The sequence below is a fragment of the Mus musculus genome, chromosome 5 (genome assembly GCF_000001635.26).
Source record: "Mus musculus strain C57BL/6J chromosome 5, GRCm38.p6 C57BL/6J".
Taxonomy (NCBI): domain Eukaryota; kingdom Metazoa; phylum Chordata; class Mammalia; order Rodentia; family Muridae; genus Mus; species Mus musculus.
The window spans coordinates 115602657-115623266 of record NC_000071.6 but is presented as its reverse complement, the minus strand read 5'-3'; the positions used below and the strand labels follow the sequence as shown (position 1 = coordinate 115623266).

General features: G+C 54.7%; 1 protein-coding gene across 2 annotated transcripts in view; it reads right to left on the bottom strand.

The window, feature by feature from the left end:
- Positions 1–612: 612 nt before the first annotated feature.
- The window catches only part of Gcn1 (GCN1 activator of EIF2AK4), a 57538-nt gene continuing 37540 nt past the window's right edge, over positions 613–20610 (bottom strand). Inside the window, exons 35-58 of one of the 2 annotated variants that reach the window (NM_172719.2) lie at positions 19933–20054; positions 19143–19257; positions 18270–18449; positions 16574–16794; positions 13970–14038; positions 13663–13801; positions 13380–13576; positions 13103–13245; positions 12342–12459; positions 12028–12243; positions 10515–10679; positions 9750–9911; positions 9451–9543; positions 9048–9191; positions 8667–8936; positions 8293–8406; positions 7668–7898; positions 6723–6916; positions 6519–6633; positions 3874–3970; positions 3467–3615; positions 3016–3123; positions 1548–1766; positions 613–1242 (exon numbers count right to left, since the gene is read on the bottom strand). In NM_172719.2, the coding sequence (NP_766307.2) occupies positions 1117–1242; positions 1548–1766; positions 3016–3123; positions 3467–3615; positions 3874–3970; positions 6519–6633; positions 6723–6916; positions 7668–7898; positions 8293–8406; positions 8667–8936; positions 9048–9191; positions 9451–9543; positions 9750–9911; positions 10515–10679; positions 12028–12243; positions 12342–12459; positions 13103–13245; positions 13380–13576; positions 13663–13801; positions 13970–14038; positions 16574–16794; positions 18270–18449; positions 19143–19257; positions 19933–20054 (3707 nt within the window). In that variant the 3' untranslated portion in view covers positions 613–1116. Of the gene's footprint in view, positions 1243–1547; positions 1767–3015; positions 3124–3466; positions 3616–3873; positions 3971–6518; positions 6634–6722; positions 6917–7667; positions 7899–8292; positions 8407–8666; positions 8937–9047; positions 9192–9450; positions 9544–9749; positions 9912–10514; positions 10680–12027; positions 12244–12341; positions 12460–13102; positions 13246–13379; positions 13577–13662; positions 13802–13969; positions 14039–16573; positions 16795–18269; positions 18450–19142; positions 19258–19932; positions 20055–20610 lie in introns of those variants that run through there. The other variant, XR_001784681.2, reaches the window with a different exon arrangement.

The following is a 20610-nucleotide window of genomic DNA, read 5'->3' as shown; positions in this document are numbered from 1 at the left end:
CTCTGCCTTCTGAGTGCTAAGATGAAAGGCGTAGGCCACCAAGCCCAGCAATTGATCAGTAAATTTGATGGTTTATTTCACTGGGACCAGAGAACTTCGCATCACTACGGGGTGTGTCATGAGCCTTCTAGGAATTAGGAGGAAGTTGTTCATAAGCAGGCGGATGCTGAGCTACAGACCTGGTTCCCTTCCGCACATCCCTGGGTCACAGGAACACTGCTCCAGAGGGGACGGATGTCTCTAGAGCCTGATCACCTTCCCACAGGACAGAGCTGGGAAGAACATCACTCAGCCCCTGGTTTCCCCACTGAGGGAGACCTCAGGCCTGACTGCACTGAGCCAGGACAGAAGTCAGCGAAGCTCTGGGGGCGGGGCCAAGCAGGGCGGGACGGGGCAGGGAAACAGAGCAGGCTCTTACTTCAACAAGAGCACAAACATCCTTATTTTTCCTGCAGGAAGCTTCATGTCTGATAGATGTTCAAGAATTATAAAAATCTGGGGCAGGGTTGTACACCCAGCACTGGGGGACAAAGGCAGGCGGATCTCTGAGTTCAAGGCCAGCCTGGCTATATAGTCAGAGACCTTGTCTCAAAAAATGACAAACTCCTGCTTCTTTCAAGATGAAATCAAAGCCTTTATTAAACCTCCTTCGAATGGCCTGTACCCCAAGCCCCGGAGCTGAGGAGGAGGAGGACTGGGCAGCCTCTTCTCCAGACAAGCCAGGTAGAGTCAGGCCGCCCAGAAAGCCAGGCGCAGCATCAGGCAGCACTGATGCCCCGCTCAATGCCCTCAGACACAGGCCTCCCAAGTAAAGGAGGGCCCGAGTTCGTCCATCCGGGCTGAGCCGAGTCGGGCTCCCCTTGCTGCCGCTCGCTGAGGGTGGTGTGCACGCTTCTCTTTCTCTTCTCTGGAGATAAGGGCAAGAGAGGGAGGAGGCGATCTTCAGTTGTGTGTGGGTTGGATTTAAGGCTTTGGCTCTGGTCGCTTGATGTACTAAAATACTTTCTGGGAATGCCATCTCCTGAGCTCCCCCTTGGAATAAAAGTATTTTCAAAAATGAAAACAGTGTGAACACAGACGAGGGGCAGCGTGGCTGCGGCTGGCGGGACCAGCCTGTCACGTCAGGATGGTGTCGTCCACCTGCTCCACCGAGTCTGCCTGGCAGGCCAGCTTCCTCAGCGACCTCCGGCTGCATTCATTCAGAGCCTCCAGGCTGGCCACGTCCAGGATCTTGGAGAGGGACTGTGGAGAGAGGACCAGAGGCAATAGTCAGGGCCCAGCTTCAGGACAGAGGCCAGGCTGAGCCCGAGTGCCACCGGGGTGGAATCTGGCAGCATCCGGGCTTGGGATGGATCAGACACAACTCAGAAAACCTCTCCTCATGCCTTCCCTAAGCTAGGGGACACAGGCTGGCAGGGAAGGACTGACGGCATGGTGTGGGGCTCACATAGGGCGGCACCACCTGGGTTCCTGTCCTGTACTTCATCTGCTGCTCAAACAAGTCTGAAGAACAAAGGCTCGGTGCTCCAGGCACCCGAGTCTCCCACCTGGAGCAGCTCCTCGCCCCGCCTCATCTTGAGCAGGTTCACGATGGCCTGGTCGCTGTAGGCCCGCACGACAGTGTTCTTGTCCTTGGTGTTATCGAGAAGAGCCTTCAGGATGGGCTTGATGGTCTGTGGCTCCAGGGGGGGCCGGGGCTCCTTGTTTGCCCACCAGATCATCTTCTCGGCCACCAGCCTGATGTCACTACATGGGTTCTGCAGACACTGGGAGAGGGGTGCAGAGGTCCATGGTCACATGAGCACCCCAATTTCCAGAGAGGCCGCTCTCCTTCACACGGACACTGCGCCCTGCTTCCTCCTTCAAAGTAACAAGGTCCCTCCCTGGACAGGTGACAAGATGTCTCTTCCCTGTCTCATATGGTGTTGCTAGCCCCTTGGCTCACAGCTCCTGGCCCACAGGAGGTTTCTGCTGCCTTGTGCAGGCCACGATCCTTTGTGCTCGGGCCTTGGTTGCTGCTGCTCACACTGCCTGGGATGCGCTCATCCCTGCATCCTCTCTCAGGTGGTTTCTCCTGGCCCCTCAACCCTACCTACTCCAGGCCTGTGTCCAGCAGCCTCAGGGAGCTCGCCTGCCTTCATTGTCTTCACTCCTTTTTTTTTTTTTTTTTCCCGAGACAGGGTTTCTCTGTGTGGCCCTGGCTGTCCTGAAACTCACTCTGTAGACCAGGCTGGCCTTGAACTCAGAAATCCACCTGCCCCTGCTTCCCAAGTGCTGTGAGTGGTCACAGCATCCAGCTAACCAGACCCTTTCTGAACTCTCAGAGTGGGACGGGCATCGTCAGGGAATTCGTTATTCGGTGATGTCCGCAGAGCAGCACAGGAGCTGCCTAGGAGCAGGTCACAGAGGCAGAGTTTTGAGCTTGGCTCTGAGCCTGTGCGCCACAATATCTGAGAAGGGGCTGTCAGAAGGGAGACCCTGCTGTCGTGTCCGACTGATTACCTGGCTCTCCCACCTGCTCCTTTCCCTTAACTCACTCTGTAGCCCAGGAGAGCCATAAACTCAGTTCTCCTGCTTCTGCCTCCCAAGTACTGGGATTACAACAGGCACACTGGCAAGTGCCTGGCCAGCTAAGCGAGCAAGACAGGGGAGGAGATTATCAGAGTTCAACTCAATCCCCAGGCATGGAGGCATGCCCCTTCAATCCCAGGGCCAGGAGGCAGAGGCAGGCCTCCTTACATCCATAGATTGGACCAGCTAAGAGATGCTGGCCTGGGAAGCAGTGAGGTGCTCAGCTGGTAGAAGCAACCGCTGCCAAACCTGCCAGTCTGACTGGACCCTCAGGACACGCAGTGGGAGAGAACAACTTATGAGTGGCCCGACCACTGATCTCCTGCTCGCTTATTGCTACAAAACCAAACAAGTGTTTAAACCCATGAGTTCTGGTCCTGGGGCCTCATCACGAGTGGTCTCCACGCCGCTCCACCTCCCCAACAGCCTCTCACCCTCACTCACCTTGATGAGAAGGCTGGAGAGCCTGGGGGGCAGCTGCCCGCTTCCTGTCTCGATGTGATACTTCATGAGGAAGCCCATGCCTCGAATCCCACTCATGGCGATGGGGATCTGTGGAGAACAGCCAGAGCTCCCAGGACAGAGCCACGTCACTCCTGCCGTGGAGCAGCAGAACCAGGACGCGCAGGCCCCCATCACCCACCCTATCCCCCATGGCCACACCCGCAGCGCTCACTGAGACACGTGCCATGCCCCAGCAACAAGGGTCGGAGAGAGGGCGGAGCTCCTCTAACCCAAGCCTCTGTTTACATGGTTAAACTGGGGCGTGAAGGCAACACTCATCAGCACCTGACAAGTTAGCCGCCTGCAGGACCCAGAACTGAGCACCTGGCTGGACACGCCCCTCCACACAGGAATGGCTGTGGGGGGAGGGGGGGACAGAACTGAGCCTTACCCTGTCTGCCACGGCGTTGCTGAGGATCATGTCCTGAACCTCATTGCTGTATCTGCCTGCACACAGTCTGCTGGGAGCCACATTCACAGCCACGGACAGCGCCAAGCTCCGGCCGTGCCGAACCATCCAGTCAATGCCAGATACGTCAGCTGAGCAGAGGCACACAGCTGGGTGAACTTGCACCCAGCACACTCACCCCCACCCTCCCAGCAAGGGCACACCTCCCACTGAGCCCAGGGTGCAGCTCTGTTCTAAGACCAGCAACAGTCAGGGCTACGGAGCACTGGAGAGCCAGTCTGTGGTAGCAGCTGGATGCTAAAGGCAAGGGTAGTCCAGGGGCTCCGAGACCGTTTAGGGAGGAGGGGAACACGTGTCCAGGCTTCTCCCCAGGCCTTGCAGCGACCTACCTAGCAGGCACTGCTGAAGGACAGTGTTGAGCTCTTCGTCAGTCAGAAAGGCACACAGTTCCCCAAGGCACCCAGCTGTGGAGATCCGAGTGTTGTCCTGACAGGGCAGAGGGGAGTGACGGAGTGTGGCCAACATCACCAGCAACCCGGGAACTCTAGGCGCCCACACTCCCAGCACCTGACCAGGACCTCCAATTCACTACAACTGCTACGTGCTGGGGAGTTAAAAACGACACACTGCACTGTGTGGATGGCAGCCACCGTCGCAGCAGCAGCAGTACCGCGAGCACGTTACACGGCACCTTGCTGCTCCAGACTGGATGCTGCCCATTTAACATCTCCATCACCACCCACAGTGCATCGGACACAAGAGCACAGACAGACCCCCCACCCCGGGGGGGAAAAAAAGGAGAGCCACATTCTCACACTGCCTTCAAGACAGCCACAGTGATGGCACTCAACTCTTCCTGCCTACAAGCCCCGTGTCTAGGGACTTGCTGCTCTCCGTTCTGTCAGTGCCTCTAGACAGTCAAGCTGAAGCCCCTGGAGTGGAGAGGAGTGTCGTCCTGCCGCTCACACACTTCTTATGGAGGGAGGGGCAGTGCCAGGGTCGGCAGCCGTAATTGACCCTCGTAAAGAGCAAGTGCTCTTCCACCGAGCCACATCCACAGTGCCCTAGGGTGAGGGCTGTCAACACCAAGGCAGGAGGCACAGAGGCCCCTTGCTTGCCCCATGCCAGCTTAGAGAAGGGATACTAAGGACATGCTGTTTTGTTTTGAGTCCCTCTTTGACCTTGTCCCTCCAAACCACATGGGCTGGCTAGTTTTGGTCAACTTGACACACACTAAAGTCTCCTGAGAGGACAGAACAGCAAGGAGAAAAATGCCTTTGTAAAACCCAGCTGTAGGGCATTTTCTGAACTAATGATCTACAGGGATGGGTCTTGCCCATTGTGGGCGGGGCCATCCCTGGGCTGGTGGTCCTGGGTTCTCTAAGGAAGCAGTCTGAGCAAGCCATGGGGAGCAAGCCAGTAAGCAGCACCCCTCCATGGCCTCTGCATCAGTGCCTGCATCCAGGTTCCTGCCCTATGTGAGTTCCTGTCCTGACTTCCTTCCACGATAGACTATGACGTGGAAGTCAAATAAACCCTTTCCTCCCCAGCTTGCTTTGGTCATGGTCTTCATCACAGCCATAGAAACCCTGACCAACCTACCAAACAAGGGCAGACAAGAGGACTAGGAAGCTAAAGTCAAGCTGACTCTTGACTGCCATCTTCAAGCTGAGAATGGCTGTTCACAACTCGGGGCTTTAAGCACCAAGCACACTGAGAACTAGCTTGGACACCCTCTCTCCAGATGAGCTATTTTAAGTTCTGCTGTGGAAAATGCAAGTTTGCCTAATACACACCTTTGCTGTACTATGTGCATGGTCCTGTAAAAGCTCTAGAGAGAGACTGTGACCACGACAACAAGGCATACTGGCAACCAAGAGGGAGGCAGGGCTGTAGCCGAAGACTTAGGGGCTTCAGGCCACTAAGGACCTGAAGCAGGTCTAGAGGGCCAGGGGTGCAGCAATCCAGTACCTGCCATCGGTGTGCCAGGAATTTGATGCCACATGATGGCTTAGCTCAGACCTGCAGCACTAGCATCAGGAAGACTAAGGCAAGAAAATCACCGCTGGAGACAGCCTGGGCTACCCAGAAAACCTTGTAGCAAAAAACCCAAAGCTTGCCCAGTGGGTGAAATGCTTGCCATGCAAGCTTAAAGATCTGAGTTCAGACACCCAATTCCCTCATAAAAAGCCAGGTATCCATAAGGGACTCACTGGCCTAAAAGGGGGAACTCTATGCTCAGCAAGAGACCCTGCCTCAAAAGAAAGTAAGGTAGAGATGCAATTAAGGAGAATTTACTGAGCTGGATTGTGGTGCACACCTTAATCCCAGCACTGTGGAGGCAGAGGCAGGAGGATCTCTGTGAGTTCAAACCTGGTCTACAAAGTGAGTTCTAAGAGAGCCAGGGTCACACAGAGAAACCCTGTCTCGCGCCCCTCTCCCCCTCCACATAAACCTCCCGAGGTGAACACTCCTGCACCCCGCACCCCACACACGCAAAAGGCTGCCACACCAGAGGGCTGTCTGTGGAAGGAAACGGAGATGTCTTCCCGCAGCCTTACTGGCCCAGAGTCCTGCCAGAGTAAGGAGAGCAATGGGGGCGGAGCAAACGCTTCCCGAGTGAGGAGGACCTACTGGGCCAGGTACAACCAGGAGGCCCAGGTCTCTGCAACCTGGTGAAAGGGCAGCCACGGGCAATCTCGCCCTCTACAGCAGCTGCTAGAGAAGAAAAGGGCTCTGCGCAGCTCCATCAGGAGACAGACAGGACAAGTGACTGACGCTGAAGCAACTGGGGAAGGCCTGGTGACCCAGCTGCTTCATTCCCCGGGGCCAGGGCTCAGTGGCCTTAAGACCTTGCTCAGTTTGAGACCCCAGAAATCAGCATCAGTAAGCCTTCCCAGCCTCACAGCCAGAGTGTCTAAGGGCTACCTCCACCCAGCCGACAGCTGATCCAGTCACCCACACACCATGGGGAAAACCACCCAAGACGGGAAGCAGCAGAGTCCGCAGTGCAGCCACTGGCCGACAGCCGTACCTCGTCATGGCCCAGCATGCTCAGCAGGAGCGAGACCAGGTTTTTCCGAATGGCAGCATCCACTTTGGAGCCTGCACCCTGAATCACAAACCTCAGGGCCTGCAACATGGTGTCTCTACGGAAGAAACACACCACCTTAACCCTAGGCTCCTTGCCCCTGCTCAGGCGTGGCCTGTGGACATTGCCTCCGCCACGGCAGCGTACCGTATGCCCGGGTCCTCCACCGCGCGGATGCCGTTGAGCAGCTCTGTAAAGAGGGGGTCCACCTTGACGTGGATGGAAATGAGCTTCCCCAGAGCATCGGCCGCCTTCAGCCGGACGCCCCGATTGGAGTCCTGTAGGGCTTTGGTGAAGGTGGTCTGAAGCTGGGGCAGGAAGGGCTTCAGGGCAATCCCAACCTGTGGGAGAATCGCCACCCCACAAGTCAAGACTGCGGTAGGTAGACATCAAGGTCATTGTATACTGACCTTGAACCTAAGACTCAAACCCACCCACCATGAGCAGGCCAAGCTCACACACCAGGAACAGACAGCTCCAAACAGAGAAGACCCAAGCACACACGGGAAAACCTGTTTGGCTGCACCCAACCTAAAGCGGTGGCTCTCAACCTTCCTAACGCTGCGACCCTCCAACAGTTTCTCATGTCACAGAGGCCCCAACCATACAATGTTTTTGTCCCTACTTCATAACTGTAATTTTGCTACTGTTACAAACAGTAACGTAAGTATCTGATATGCACTCCCTGTGACCCCCTTCCCCCTCAGAGTCTCAATCCCCAGGTTGAGAACCACTGATTTACAGCATCTTTTGCCTCAGTGTGAGTAGAGGAGGAAGTGGTCGCAGCGGCAGGTGCCATAAGAGGGAGCCCTTCACGGCCCTGGCTATACCAGGCTGCAGCTCATCTGCAAGGACAAGGCACCCACAGCAGATCTCTAGAGTTAGGAGTCACATGGGTGAGGGAGCAGGCTCACAGGCTGCAAGGCTCTAAGGTCTGGTCACAGAGCTATAGCAGGACTTGACACTTTGCCAGCTTCGTGTCTGTGGTCCAGTCCCCTCTCTCTGCCTCCACAGCACATGGCATTTGGTCTCCTGCAAACAGACTTGTTCTCCAGGATCCAAATGGAATCCTAAAGTTCCTAACTCACTCGCCTTGCCCAGCAAGAGGCTGAGTGTCTCCAGCAGAGCCGCCTTCACAGTCCAGTTGAACCGGTCCCCAAGGATGCGAATCAGAGGGCCAGTGATGCTGACCACAGAGGGCCTCAGGGCATCAGCTGAGGTCAGGCGGATCACCAAGCCCAAGCCCTTGGCTGCTTCTTCCTTCTGCTCAGGACTGCCAGTGAGGACCCCTTCCCGCAGCACTGGAAGGATGGAGGTTACTCCCTGTCAGGAGAAGCAGAGTGGAGAGTCTCATCTCAAATACCCCAGGCCAGCACACTTCCCAGCAGCCATCCCCTCTCCAACTCCACGGAGTTCATGACGAGGCTGGGCCAGAGTCACTGCCAAGAGGGTGTGACCTGACTGGAGGGCAAAGGGCCCAACAAGCTGATGACAGGAGACTTGCACAGCTGCCACCTCTGTAGCACTCACTGGCTCTGGCTGAGACTGCATCAGAGTTTAAACCAAGGGCACAGTGAGCCCGGTCCACAGGGGGGCGCCACAGAGCAGCACACTGTGAAGGTACCCCAGTTCCGGCACATGAGCAGGCCAGATGCACTGGCAGCAGCTGCACGCCTGGAGCTGAGGGCCCGCATCCTGGGCCCCAGGCTCCACTCACCCTCTTTGGAAGACAGAAGCCTGGCACGTGCTCCCCTTTGCATTCGTTGCCTATGAAGCGGATTTCCTTGTGGAGTTCTTCGATCAGGGCCAGCTGGTTACCAGCGTCCAGCTTCTGTGAGGGTTGGGGAAAGCACCAGTGAGGCCCAGCCCTTCCTCCCTGACATGGGCAAAAAGGGCAAGAAAGGCCGGCCACAAGTCACCAGTACTGAGGCCGAGTAATGGCAGCAGTAGCTTCCCTCTGAGTCATGTTTACAAATACCTGCAATCTTAGGCCCCCCACGGTGGCCCAAACCTGTCATCCCACCACCGGATGCCTGGACCTAGGAGAACAGACCAGGCAACCGTGGGGCAGCTCTGGTCAGCAGCCCTCACCTTGGTGATGGCATTGAGAGCGTCCCAGCTCTCCTCCAGAACCACAGGGCTGGAGTCATTGAAGAGGCGGATCAAGCCCGAGACCAGGCTGCGAAGGTGGCTGCTGTAGTCGGCCTTGGAGCGGGAGCAGTACATGTTCAGGATGATGGCCGCCGCCTGCCTCATGCCCACTTCAGGGCTGCGCGTGGCTTCCAACAGATCCTCGATGATGATCCGGTGCCCAGTGTCATCCTCCACTGAGAGGATCACAGCCTGACAGTTGGCCATCTCCTGAAAACCACAGGGACATGTGTGCACTGAGCGTGGACTCAAGTCTCCAAGTTGGCAAGGGCGGCTGCAAGAGACAGCGAAAAGCTAGAGGAGCAACCGTGGTACCCATACCAGCTGCTCGTCTGGAGTCCCAAGCTTCTCCTTCAGTGCTAACATGACAGCTGGGAGGATCACGCCAAGGTGTCGGGTCAGAGCATCGCCAGCCACAGAGGACAGGAAAGCCAGCACCCGGGTATTGACGGGTGGTGTTGTCAGCTGGGGGAATAAAGAGAGTATCAGCCTGATGACAATTAACCTCAGTGCCAGGCCCAGACTGGGGTCTAGGAGAAATGACCAAGGCAGCCCACTCCCTGGCTCAGACCCAAGGGCCTGCTCCAGCACATCCTGAAAGCCAAGGGAGCACTGAACTCCCTGCATTCGCCTTGCCAGACCCAACAATGTACGTGCACAGGAGGCCCTGGAATGGTGTGTGTGCTGTGTGGGAATGGGGCGTGTGCTGTAAGTGGAGATGTACCTTGGGCACCAGATAGGGCAGCACCACACGGCTCTTAACGGCCATAACCTGCTTCAGACCGTCCAGGGCAAATTCCGACACCTCCTCGTCGTCCTGCAGAGGAGCACGGGGAGGACTAAGGATGACTTCGACTGCATCCCTGCTGTGGATGCCTCTCCCACTCCCCTCCCTGTCTCCCACATTTACTTACTGTTCAACTCCTGCTGCCTTGCCATCTCCTCCCCCACCCCCAACCCCCTGTGCTTCACTGTCACAGACAGTAAAGGCCACACTGGTAGGTGTGTGGGAGACCCACTCACCAGCTGCTTCAGTAGGAACGGGAGAATGTCCTCCAAAGCCTGGTGGCCAATGGTGGAGTGCAGCTGCTCAAAGGTCTTGGCTGCCGCCTCCCGGACCTCCTCCAGGGGATCACACAGCGCCTTCCTTGCCGTGGGCACAAGGGACTCAGAGAAGAAGAGCACCTAAACAGGGCAGGCAGAGTGGGACCCATGGGGATGCGGCGAGGGCTCCCACTGAGCGAGCTATCGAGGTAGACGATGGTTCTGTTCACTCTGACCATGAAAAAGCGCAAAAAGGCAGAGAACACCTGCGCACCCCAGGAGCCCCTCACCTGGACTTAGTAAGACAAACTCACTAATCACCAAGTCCCAGACTCCAGAGCACAGCAGGAGCCCCAGGACCTGCCCTCCAGCTCCCAGACTCTTTTGCTCCATTCTCTTGGAAAGACAAGTTCCTCGGTCTGAACTCTAAACCTCCACTTAGTGTTTCCTCCACTAAAAAATCTTTAGTCTCCAATAGGATAGGTGAGGGCTCTGTGCCTGGGAAACACGCCTCCTGCCTCTGCCACCCTCTCCCACTGAGGCTGCACACCCCTGGAATCTAACACACTAAGGGACACAATGGGGAAATCTCCCGTTTTCTAAGGCCTCTTGCCTGAGATTTTAGCAGAGAAGGAGACACACAGTGTCTGCACACAGTGGGTAACATACTACTGGTGACTGCACCTCCAGAGTGAGGCCGAGCCCTCCCTCCCCTGAGCAAGTCGTCCCCTGTGAGGGACTCACAGCGTCCCGGCTGGTGGACTTCATGATCTCGCTGAGCCCGATGCACACGCCCTGCCTCTCGTCGCTCTTCTGCGACCTTAGTCCTTCTTCCAGGATGGGGATGATCTCAGGAAGGATCTTCTCCCCGAGCTTGCGGACGAGGTCGCCCAGCGTCCTCGCTGCGATCTGTCAGCAGAGAGGGAGGGAGGGAGGCGGCAGCTCGCCTGGTCTCTGCACACCCAGGCCTCACCTGAGCTGCCACCTTCTCAGGTGACACTGAAATCATAGTGAAAAGAAAGCTACCATTGCCACTGCGCACAGTGTGTGGGGGCTAGAGCAGGAGGGCTGACTGCCATGAGTTCAAGGCCAGCCTGCGACAGGTCCTGTCTAAACCAAACCAAAGTGAACAAAACAAAATAGGCTGAAAGGTGGCTCAGTGCTGAGAGCCCTGACTCACTTCACTTGTTTGGTGCCCAGCTCCAGGGGACCCAACACGTTCCCCTGACTTCTCACACACAGACATTATCACTTATACATGATTTAAAAACAAAACCACAGCCCTATCTTTAAGGCAGTGTGGTAGAGACCAGGCACGGTGGCCCAGCACTGGGGCCATGCTGAGGGAGGAGGACCACAAGTTAGAGGTTAGCCCACACAATCCTCGTCCCCAAAATAAGTCATAAATACTTACATAAACAAGAAAGACTAGGTCAGCCTCACGCATGAACATGAAGCTCTTCAGCTCAGAGAGCGAGCCAGCCCCCGCCCCGCTCACTGACACTTACCCACTGCTCTCCCTCAAAAGAACTCATTTGTAACAAATGACTTAAGGAGAACGATTAATTTTGTCTCTGAGCCTTTATACCAATTCTTCTTTAAAGGTAAATACACAGTATGCTTACCAAGGCCAGGAACCGGAAGTGGTCTGAAGGGGACAGGCCAAGGTGAATTATCAGTCCAGCCCAGGCACGTCTTCTGCACCACTGACCCTGCCTCTCTTCACCCAGCACGCCAGCTCATCTGCCAGCTCATCTCACACAGCGCGGCTCCTCCCCAATGGATCCCTCCAGCTATGGTGGCCTGGCCCTGGCTTTCCCTAGGCCACGTCCTGCTCCTCACGGGGCCGTGCACCTAAGGCAGACCCAGCTGGAACAGCTGCTTTTGCCTTCCCACCGCCCCAGCTGGTCCGTGCTCACTAACTGTGCATCTTCAAACACACTTCACAGAAGCACCTGCGCTCTCAATGGGCCATGGGCCTTACTGCAGGTGTAAGTGTGACCTGCACTTGCCACAGGCACATCTGACACGTGCCTGTGACTATCACATCGATATGCATCTCATTAACAATAAGGAGGGAGGTTGAGTTCCTCTGCCACTGTGTCCAGGAGAGGTGGCACAGTGAGACTTTGCTGAATGACTGAATAACTGTTGACTGTTCCAGTTACATAGGGGACGCCCGTGTCCCCTCCAGCTCGCAGACCCAGCTCCCCAAGCTCTGGGAGGACTGGGATCTTGCCAGGCCCAACAAACTCACCGTTCTCTTATCTGCACACGTGCTAGCCAGGAAACCCAGTAGGAGGCCAAAGAGAGTGGGCAGGATCTCTCGCAGGGTGCGGGGAGTGTTGGAGACGACAATCTTCCACACGTGCAGCGACGCCTGCCTCACCACCAGCTGGGTGTCTGAGCGGCCCATGTAGAGTCCCGCCAGGACCCGGTTCCGCCGGTCAACCCCCAGGGCAGTGATGATTGCCTGGAACCCACACAGGGAGACAGAGAGAGAACACAGGGTGAGGCCTCCAGAGCTTGCGCTCCACAGCCACGGGCGGGAAGCCATCGGCAGGCCCTCACCTTGTTAGACTGAGCAGTTCCGAAGTTATCATCCTCAGACGCTGTTTCCGTGGTCATCTTCCCTGTGACCCCAGAGATGTGGAACAGGAGGTCCCCAAGAAGTTGAACAGAGCTGAACCTGAGGCCAAGGGCAGAGTCACACAGCCTCAGGGACAGTGACAGGATATGGTCCAGTGCTCCACAGAAGGGAGGGAGACTGCAGGGAAGCCTACCCAAAGCCCCCATGCTGGCTCTCCTGAGACCAGCTCCATGTGGTCACAGAACCTTATGCATCTTCCTCCTCCTCCTCCTCTTTTTTTTTTTTTTTTGGTAAGACAAGGTTTCTCTGTGTAGCCCTGGCTGTCCTAGAACCCACTCTGTAGACCAGGCTGGCCTCAAACTCACAGAGATCCACCCACCTCTACTTCCTGAGTGCTAGGATTAAAGGCCTGCACATGTATGTCTGCCTCAGGCATTTTCTACTAGTGAGCGTATTAGCTCAGTTGTGAGAAAAAGGGCTAGGTGCACTTGCCCAACATGCACAACAGCTTGAGTTCAACCGCCTGTACACCACACACACACACACACACACACACACACACACACACACACACACACACACAGAGGGGATGGAACCACGTCTACTACAGGAAACAAGGATGATAAAACGGCCGAGAGGCGACAGTGTGGAGAGAGCTGAGGGCCCTCAGCAACAGGAATTCTTCAACTTGGGTTCCCAGGAGTCTGAGGGGAGCACGGGTCCTCTGGATCCCACCTCTCACCGTATTCTCCAGAGGTCATCAAAGAGGCCTTGCTCTAGCTGTGGCAGCAGCAGGGCAATAGCTGTCTCAGCGTACATCGAGATGACCCGCTGGCCGGCACGCAGGGCGGTGTCACGAACGAACTCGTTCTCATCAGCCAGAGCCTAGACACGCAGAGAGAGGGCGGTCAACCCGGGCTGCCTCTGCGGGGATGCCTGGCAGCTGGCCCCAAGCTAGCTCGGGAGGACAGCAGCATCCTCCCTCTCCCTCCCTCCTGGGCACGGTCACTGGTACCTACCTTGAGGATACAAGGGATGATGGGCCCCACATAAGGGGTAAACTTGTCCCCAAAGGTGATGGGCAGGTAGTTGAACATCATGATGTAGCCGTCGCGGACGTGGGGTGCGATGTCCACTTTGCTGGCTGTGGCCACGATCTCTGGCATCAGTTTTTCCAACTTCTCCACTCCTAAGCCGGCCATTACCTCAGCCAACCCTGAAGGGCAAGGATGGAATCAGCCATGGGACCCGAAAGCCCCTCGGGGGTTCCCTATTCGGCCTCTGGGCTTGTTCTGGTCTCACCTTGGGCAGCGCCTGAGCGATCCACGGAGCTCTGCTCGTACGTCAGAGTCTCCATCAGCCATGGCAGCAAATCTTCAAAGCACGACTCCCCCATGCCCTTCACCATGGCCCCAAGAGCCTTTGCAGACACGGTGCGCACCTGTCATATACGCAAGGACAGACAGGGAGAGGAGACGCAGCTCAGTGAGGAGCAGGGAAGCAGGAAGGAGCCCCTGGCCTTCTCCTCTTCGACTGAGAGACAGACACGTGACTTGGGGGCACTTTCCAGGAAGGTATTTTCCAGACACTGGGCTATGCCCACACTCACCTCAGGGACAGGGTCCAAGAGTGAAGCTTTCAGGCCAGGTGTCACACTGGGCAGGTAAGGAGCCAAGTCCTGTAACAACACAAGGCGTTGACTCAGACAGATCTGACCCTGTCACAAACTTGGGAGTCAGAACACCAACATACAGAGAGAGAGGGAGGGCTACTTACTGCAATAGCTTTTTTTAAAGACAGGGTCTCACTACATAGCTCTGGCTGGCCTAGAAATTACTCTGTAGACCAGGCTGGCCTTGAACCCAGAGTGCTGAGATTAAAGACACATGCCTCTGTGTCCAGCTTGCAATAGCTCTTAAAATAGGAAAAAACAAAAGCAGCCCCACCCTGGGATACTATATAACAAATATGTAAATCATGGCACACAAACTTGTCCAGACATTATATACTACTAAAGTATCGCTTTGGGGGGACTTACTATAACTTAAGAAATAATGTTCATGGTGTAATTGTTCGTTTTCTCTCTCTCTCTCTCTCTCTCTCTCTCTCTCTCTCTCTCTCTCTCTCCCTGTCTCTCTTGAGACAGGGTCCTGCTATGTAGCCCTGGCTGGCCTAGAACTTGTCGTGTAGACCAGGCTAGTCTTGAGCTTGTGGCAACCCTATGCCTCTGCCCCCTGAGTGCTAAGTGGAAAAGCACGCATATGCCACCACGCCTGGCCCGTGATGTGAGAACATCAATTGTTAGCTGCTCCGATTTGGGGGAGCCCTGGAGCATTCTGTTGTTACTTTTCTGATATTCTTCCTAGGACACAGTATTCCATGAAATGCTTACCAGTCTCAACAACAACAACAACAACAACAGAACAAGGTGGCCAGGCGGTGGCAGGGCCTGGCTTTAACTTCAGTCCCAGCACTCAGGAGGCAGAGGCAGGCAGACCTCTGAATCCAAAGCCAGGTTGGTCTACAGAGTGAGTTCCAGGGCAGCCAGGCAATCTAGAGAAACCCAGTGTTGAAAAGTAACAACAGTATTTTATGTGTACCGATGCCCCTGCCATGGACACCTGCGTACAATGGAAGGCAGCAGCAGCTCCCTGGAACTGAGATTAGTTGTTTGTGAACTCCCCTATGGTGCTGGAAGTCAAACCTGGGCCAGGGCTCTTACGTACTAACAGCAGGTCTCAACCTTCCTAGTGCTGCTCCAACTGTTCCTCATGCTGTGGTGACCCCAACCATAAAATCAACTTCACTGCTACCTCATAACTGTAATTTTACTACTATTATAAACCACAATGTAAACACCTGACATGCAGGACACCTGACATGCGACCCCGGTGAAAGGGTCATCCACTCCCCGCCCCGCCCCCCACTTCAGTCTTGACCCACAGGTTAAAAACCACTGTGCTAAAGCCATTTCTCTAGCCCCTGGGATTTTGTAATCCTCCTGCCTCAGTTCCTGAGTGCTGATATTACAGGCACACATCCCATATACAGTTTCAAGGGCTTTTTTTCCTTTTCCTTTTTAATTTTTTTCCTCTTGCTTTCTCCCTTTCTTTTCCTTCTATTTTTTTTTAATTCACTCTGCATCCAGATCTCTTTTTTAAAAAATGTATTTATATATGTAGTTTTATAAACGTAGGAGTGGGCTGGAGAGATGGCTCAGAGGTTAAGAGCACTAACTGCTCTCGCATAGGTCCTGAGTTCAATTCCCAGCAACCACATGGTGGCTCACAACCATCTGTAATGGGGTCTGATGCACACTCTACTGGTGTGTGTCTGAAGACAGCTACAGTGTACTCATATAAATAAACACATAAACAATATTTTAGAAAAAAATAAATAAACGTAGGAGTGCTCTGTCTGCATGTACACCTGCATGCCAGAGGAGGGCATCGATCACACTATGGAAGGTTGTGTGCTGGGAATTGAACTCGGGACCTCTGAGGAGGAGCCAGTGCTCTTAACCACTGAGCCAACTCACCAGGCCAAGTTTGAAGTTTTTTAATTTCTTTTCTTTTTTTTTTTTTTTTACCTTCCTTTTGAAGGAGCCCTAGGTTGTCCTAATACATTCAATTGTGAGAGCCAGTGCATCTACGGGAGAGACTTAAACGTGAGGTTCTTTTGTTTTGTTTTGTTTTTTGTTTGGTTTTGGTTTTTCGAGGCAGGGTTTCTCTGTATAGCCCTGGCTGTCCTGGAACTCACTCTGTAGACCAGGCTAGCCTCGAACTCAGAAGTCTGCCTGCCTCTGCCTCCCAAGTGCTGGGATTAAAGGCCACCACCGCCCGGCGGTTTTTTAATTTCTTAAATTGTCTGAAATAGAAATAACTGCACTTTGTCCTCTCTTGGCTTTCGAGGAAGAGCTCTGGTGGATGGTAACATCACCCACACAGACTCCTGACAGAAGCATATTCTCCCAGTCAGAGACACTCCTGTGAGAGAAAACTGCAGCCGCTGGGTGCACACTCGTGAGGTCGCAGGGGAACAGGCCATGGAGACAGAACTCCGCCAATGATTCAGTTAGCCTTTGAACCACTGCATTCTGGGAGATGCCCACACTGTCAGCTCCCACCCTAAAGGTCCCAGGATTCCCTGTGAACCTAAGTGGCAACAATGCCCGTATCCATCCCCGTCTGCTGCAAGCCAGGCAGGCAACTACCTTCTGGTCTGTCAGGGAGTACATGTTGCCAATAATCTGCGCTGCCATCTTTCGTGTGTCTGTGGAGCGGTCCTGGAAGGCTCTCTGGACAATGGGCATGATGAGCGCCAGGGACGGGGCATCAATGAAGTGAACAAACTTGGTGTCCAGCAGGGTCTGCAGGCACTTCTGGGTCTTCCGTGATGGGTCTGTCAGGGCATCCAGCAGGACCGGGGCAATGGCTGCATGTCACAGGAAGATAGATGCTGGTTTGTACAAGTCTAGGAAGTGGCAGGGCCATGGGAGGTCCCCCGGCTGGGAGGCCGGCCTGCCCAGGAGAGCAATCCCTGCGCCACAAGGAGCAAGGGTGGCAGCTAGCACCCTCTGCACTGAGAACGGGCTAGTTTCAACAGGATGACCTGCAGTCAGCGCCGAGTTTCCTGGGTATTAGGGGCTTTGTCTGCAATCAGCAACCACATGGGGATTTTATGGAAAACAAAAAAGTTTTAAGGCACGGAAGACCCAAGAGTCAGTGATAAAAATAAAGCACTCAGAACTTAGAGCAGCCAAGTGCAGATGGACTGACTTCTCCAGACAGCCCCGCAGGAGGACTCTAGGACCTCCTCACGAGCTCAGACAGTTTAGCCTCTCTATACACACGCAGCAGTCAACAATAACAACCTACTAACCCACTTATAAAACAAGCAACAGTAGGAATAGACGATTCTACAGAAGCTACAGTGACAGCAGACAATGGGAACATGTTCAAGTCACTGCATCTTTGCCTTTAGGGAAAGGCACACCAAGACCACACAGACAGACAGGATGCAGAGGCAGCCAGGGCTCTTTGTGTTCAAGGCCAGCCTGGGCTACACAGTGAGTTTTAGGCCAACCGAGGCTACAGAGCAAGAACTCAGCCTCCATCAGCCCTCAGGAAAGAAACACACCATGGCTGGGCTGTATCCCAGCTGCTGGAGCCCATGCCTAGCACGTGAATCCTGGGCTCAGTGTTCAGCACCGCCTAAACCAGGTAGGTGTTGGTGATGCATGCCTATAATCCCAGGATTTGGGATCAGAAGGTCACAAGCATCCCAGGATACCAGGCTGTCCACACAGGCCAACTATGACAGAGAACCAAGCATCACAGGAAAGAACACCTCTGGGCCAATGAGAGGGCTCCCTGGTAAGGCACTTGCCACCAAGCCTGAACTGAGATGGTGCCCAGGACACACAGGCTGGGAGGAGGAGATCAATTCTCACTCTCTGTTTACTTCCACCATACACGTGTGTCTACATATATCCATATAACACTAAAACAATAAACATAATTATAACTTTTTAATTAAAAAAAAGGTTAATCCTTTTGTCTGATGGAATTCAGCAGAAGAGACAGTTGCCCGGAAACCAGGGTTTTAGACGGTGCTGATGGGCTCCGAGCTGCCAGGGAATAGGCAGACCGCACAGCTCAGCCAAGTGCACGGGAGCTCTCAGAGCCAATGACTCGGTGTCCCTAACCATGAAGCCGATGACAGGCTCCAGACTGCTTCCAAAGCGCCTTCAACCATTTAGTCTAACTAAGAAAGGGGCTTCCCAGCACTGAATATGAATATTTCAATATGGATGTATTTGTCCTCAGAGAGACAGTCAGTGGACGTTCCCTAGAGCATCCAGGAAAAGGGATGCAGGCAGGGTAAGTGCCCTCACAGGAGAAGCATACCGAGAATCTCCGGGTTTCTGATGACAGAGCCAATCTGCCTGAGGGCCTGCTGTCCAGCCTTCTGCACTTTGACGTGGGAGTCTGTCAGCACTTCTGTGAGCTTGGGCACAATGTTGGGCAGGCAGGACGACAGCTGCTTAGGTGCACAGTACGCCATTGCCCCGAGCAGCTCTACGGACCCTGCAGACAGGAGACACGCGTGCAGCACTGAGACACTCGACACTCACCAGCACATTTTCTGTAACTATAATTGTGGGTGGTGCCAGCCCGGGCTGGTGGTCCTGGATGTATAAGCAAACAGGTCAAGCAGGCCAGGAGGAGCAAGCCAGTGAGCATCCTCCTCTACGGCCTCTGCGTCAGCTCCTGCCTCCAGGTTCCCGCCCTGACTTCTCTGAGTAATGGTCTCTGAGTAATGGACTGTGATCCCAAGTTCCCTTGGGCCATGGTGCCTATCACAACAGAAGAGACCTAGCCAGGGCAGCAGGAAGACCTAGTTTGGTCCTGCAGGTGTTCCAAGGGTAAGTCACTGGGTTTCTCAGGGCTCAGGTTCCACATCCACAAGTGAGGAGATCATTGTTCTCTGTGCTGTTTCAAACTGTAAGGCAAAGAGGCCTGAAGGACAGAAGGGAGCCTCTGCAGGAAGGACCCAGGCCCTGCCCTCCCTACCAGAATCTCCATCTATCTGTTCCAGAAGCTTCCAGACTACAGCTTTCAAGCTCGGGATCTCCCCAGGGCTGTGGCTTCTGCATGAAGCCTGATCCAGGAATCAGAGCCCTAACTCTACAGACTGCCGTGTCCATACACAGGAGCTGTGACTACTTGTGTACCTACTGAGGGTCATTTTCAGGACAGGATGGAGGGGTGTGGCCTCACCAGCTTTGGTCCTCCAGGACTCCTCCTCCAGGGCAGCTAACAAGGACGGGAGCACCAACTTCACACCGTGAGCACTCAAATTGCTCATCACAGCTTTGGCACAGTCATCTGCAGCCTCAAGGGAGGAGAGAAGACAGTCAGGGGCCTCCTTGTCAGGGCAAGCACTGAGCCCGCCACTGACCCTCGTGTCCCTACAGTCACCAAGATGGTGGTTTTGTTAGACCCTGTGCCAAGTTCAGACAAACAGCCACACAAATCTTAAGGAGCTTCCGTACTAGGACTAGAGAGATGGCTCAGCAGTTAAGAGCACGTGTCTGGGCCAGACACTGATGGCATTTAATCCCAGGACTTCAGAGGCAGGCAGATCTCAGAGTTCAAGGCCAGCCTGTTCTACAGGACAGCCAGGGCTACACAGAGAAGCAACTCATTTAGCAATCATGAGGACGGAAGCTTGGACACTAGGACCACGTAATAAGCCAGGACATCATGTGTGTGCCCATATGAAGGGTTAGCTGGGGTTTGCCAGTTTCCAGCCCAGCTGAAAGGGGATAGAGGGCATCTGACAACCTCTTCTAGCTCCTGGAATCTCCTTATGTGCTCACACAGGCATACACATAGCACACATGCACACACAAATAAAATCCTCAATGCATCAGGGAACCAGAGAGAAATTCATAGCGGTAACCCAGGTAGGCACCGACAGGCCTCTGGCAGCAGGGGCTGGAACCCATCTTAGACCCCTCCCTGACCAAGCCTGCCTGGGAACAGTCCATTCTGCCCCCAGACTTACCTCGCGCACGTACTGGTTCCCATCCCCAAAGCACAGCAACAGATGGGGCAGCACGTGGACCACATAAGGCTCGAAGAGCTTCCCCAGCATGGTACAGAGCATCTCGAAGGCAAACAGCGCTCCTGGGGAGAGGATGACAGGAGGGCTGAGAACGCTAAGGCCACCAGGCTCCTGGGACCTCCTCAGGCGACCGTAGTCATGGACAGACTTAAGTGCAGCCGCCTGTCTCAGTCCTTGGGCAGGGATGTGGCAGAGGGCGACAGAGGAGGAGGCAGGGGAGTTTCCAACACTTTCTAGTACCACTAGGCAAGCCTCTCTCTGCTGTGTTAGAAGTCATAAAGCAGGTAGGGGAACAAGTTTATATCCCTGCACTCTGGAACCTGAGGCAGGAGGATCACCAAGTTGTAGGCTGTGCTTGGTAACTTAGGGACTCCTTAGCCTGAAACACGGAAATAAGAAAGGCTGGGGCGCAGCTCGGCAGCAGAGCAGCCTGCGTGGAATAGCTGAAGCCTGGGGTTCAGCCCAAGCAGTGCCAGACAGAAAAAGGGCGAAGTGCAGGTCAGCCCCACCATGGACAGGGCTGGGAGGAGTCCCACCTGCCCTCCCTTTCTCTGCTGTGTGCGTGCGTGCGTGCGTGCGTGCGTGCGTGCGTGCATGGGCACCCACTTCCTGTGCCGT